General features: G+C 67.6%; 1 protein-coding gene across 1 annotated transcript in view; it reads left to right on the forward strand.

The window, feature by feature from the left end:
• Positions 1 to 505: 505 nt before the first annotated feature.
• The window catches only part of H696_00283 (hypothetical protein), a gene marked incomplete at its 3' end in the record, with an annotated part of 2,623 nt that continues 2,134 nt past the window's right edge, over positions 506 to 994 (forward strand). Inside the window, exon 1 of the mRNA XM_009494130.1 lies at positions 506 to 919. Within this exon, the coding sequence (XP_009492405.1) occupies positions 669 to 919 (251 nt within the window). The 5' untranslated portion in view covers positions 506 to 668. The remainder of the gene's footprint in view (positions 920 to 994) is intronic.

A 994-nucleotide genomic window follows, 5' to 3' on the forward strand; every position in this document is an offset into this window, starting at 1 on the left:
GGGGGGGGGGGGGAGAAGATCCGCGCACACACGCGCGCATCGCCCCCTTCCACAGCAGGCCAGCGTGGTCGGGAAACAGGGCAAGAGGCTGGCGGGCGCTCCGCCTCGTGGAGCATTCGAATCACATGACGAGGTGCTCCAGCATCTGGACTATTGGCGCAGCGGGGCTGGTGGTAGCCGAGTCCAAGGAGCAGGTCCAGATCCTCAATCTAGATCTTTATCGTCTCTCCAGCACCAGGGCCCCGGGGTGGGCCTCCGGCGCCCCCTGGTCCGCCACGCCATCCGGATCGGCATGCGCGCCCCGCATCTTGGGCGGGGCGGTGGGCATGTCGCCCCCCGGGTTTCGTCGCCCGGGTTTTCCAATGGTCCTCACTTTGGTCTCCCCCCGGGGTGGTGGTGGCGGCGGCGGTGGAGGGGAGTCGTTTCCTTTTCTGCGGCCCCTGTGTGACCCAGTCCCCGGGAGCGAGACACATTATCCCCCCCCCCCCCCCCCCCCCCCGGCCCCCTCCCCCCCCCGCGCCTCTCACCCCCCCTGTGCCATCTCATCCCCTGTGCTTCCCTTTGCCTCCCCCTTCACCCTCCTCTCGCCTCTCCGTTGTCCTCCCTCTCTATCTTTCTCCCCCCCCCCTCTCTTTCTCTCTCTCTCCAGCCTCCCTCTGTGAAGAGTCATGTCCAAGCCTCCGGCCCCGCCGCATGGGCACCATCCCGCCGGCCCGTACCCCACTCATGCTGGGGCATCTGCCCCAGGTAATTACTATGGTGGCTATGGCGCCGGAGCCGGCTACCCCAGCTATCCCTCTTATGGCCACCCGCCCGGGGCCTATCATCACTCTCCCCAGTACCCCTCCTACCCGCACCCATATTATGGCGGCTATTCCGCTCCGTCGTCAGCTTCCGGCGCCTGGCCCGCCTATCAGACGTGCGTCTTTGACCTGGATATCGTCCACCCCTCCTGATGCCCATCGGAGGCCTCGGCCCCCTCCCCCCCTCCCCC

This window comes from Fonticula alba (assembly GCF_000388065.1).
Source record: "Fonticula alba strain ATCC 38817 unplaced genomic scaffold supercont2.1, whole genome shotgun sequence".
NCBI lineage: Eukaryota > Rotosphaerida > Fonticulaceae > Fonticula > Fonticula alba.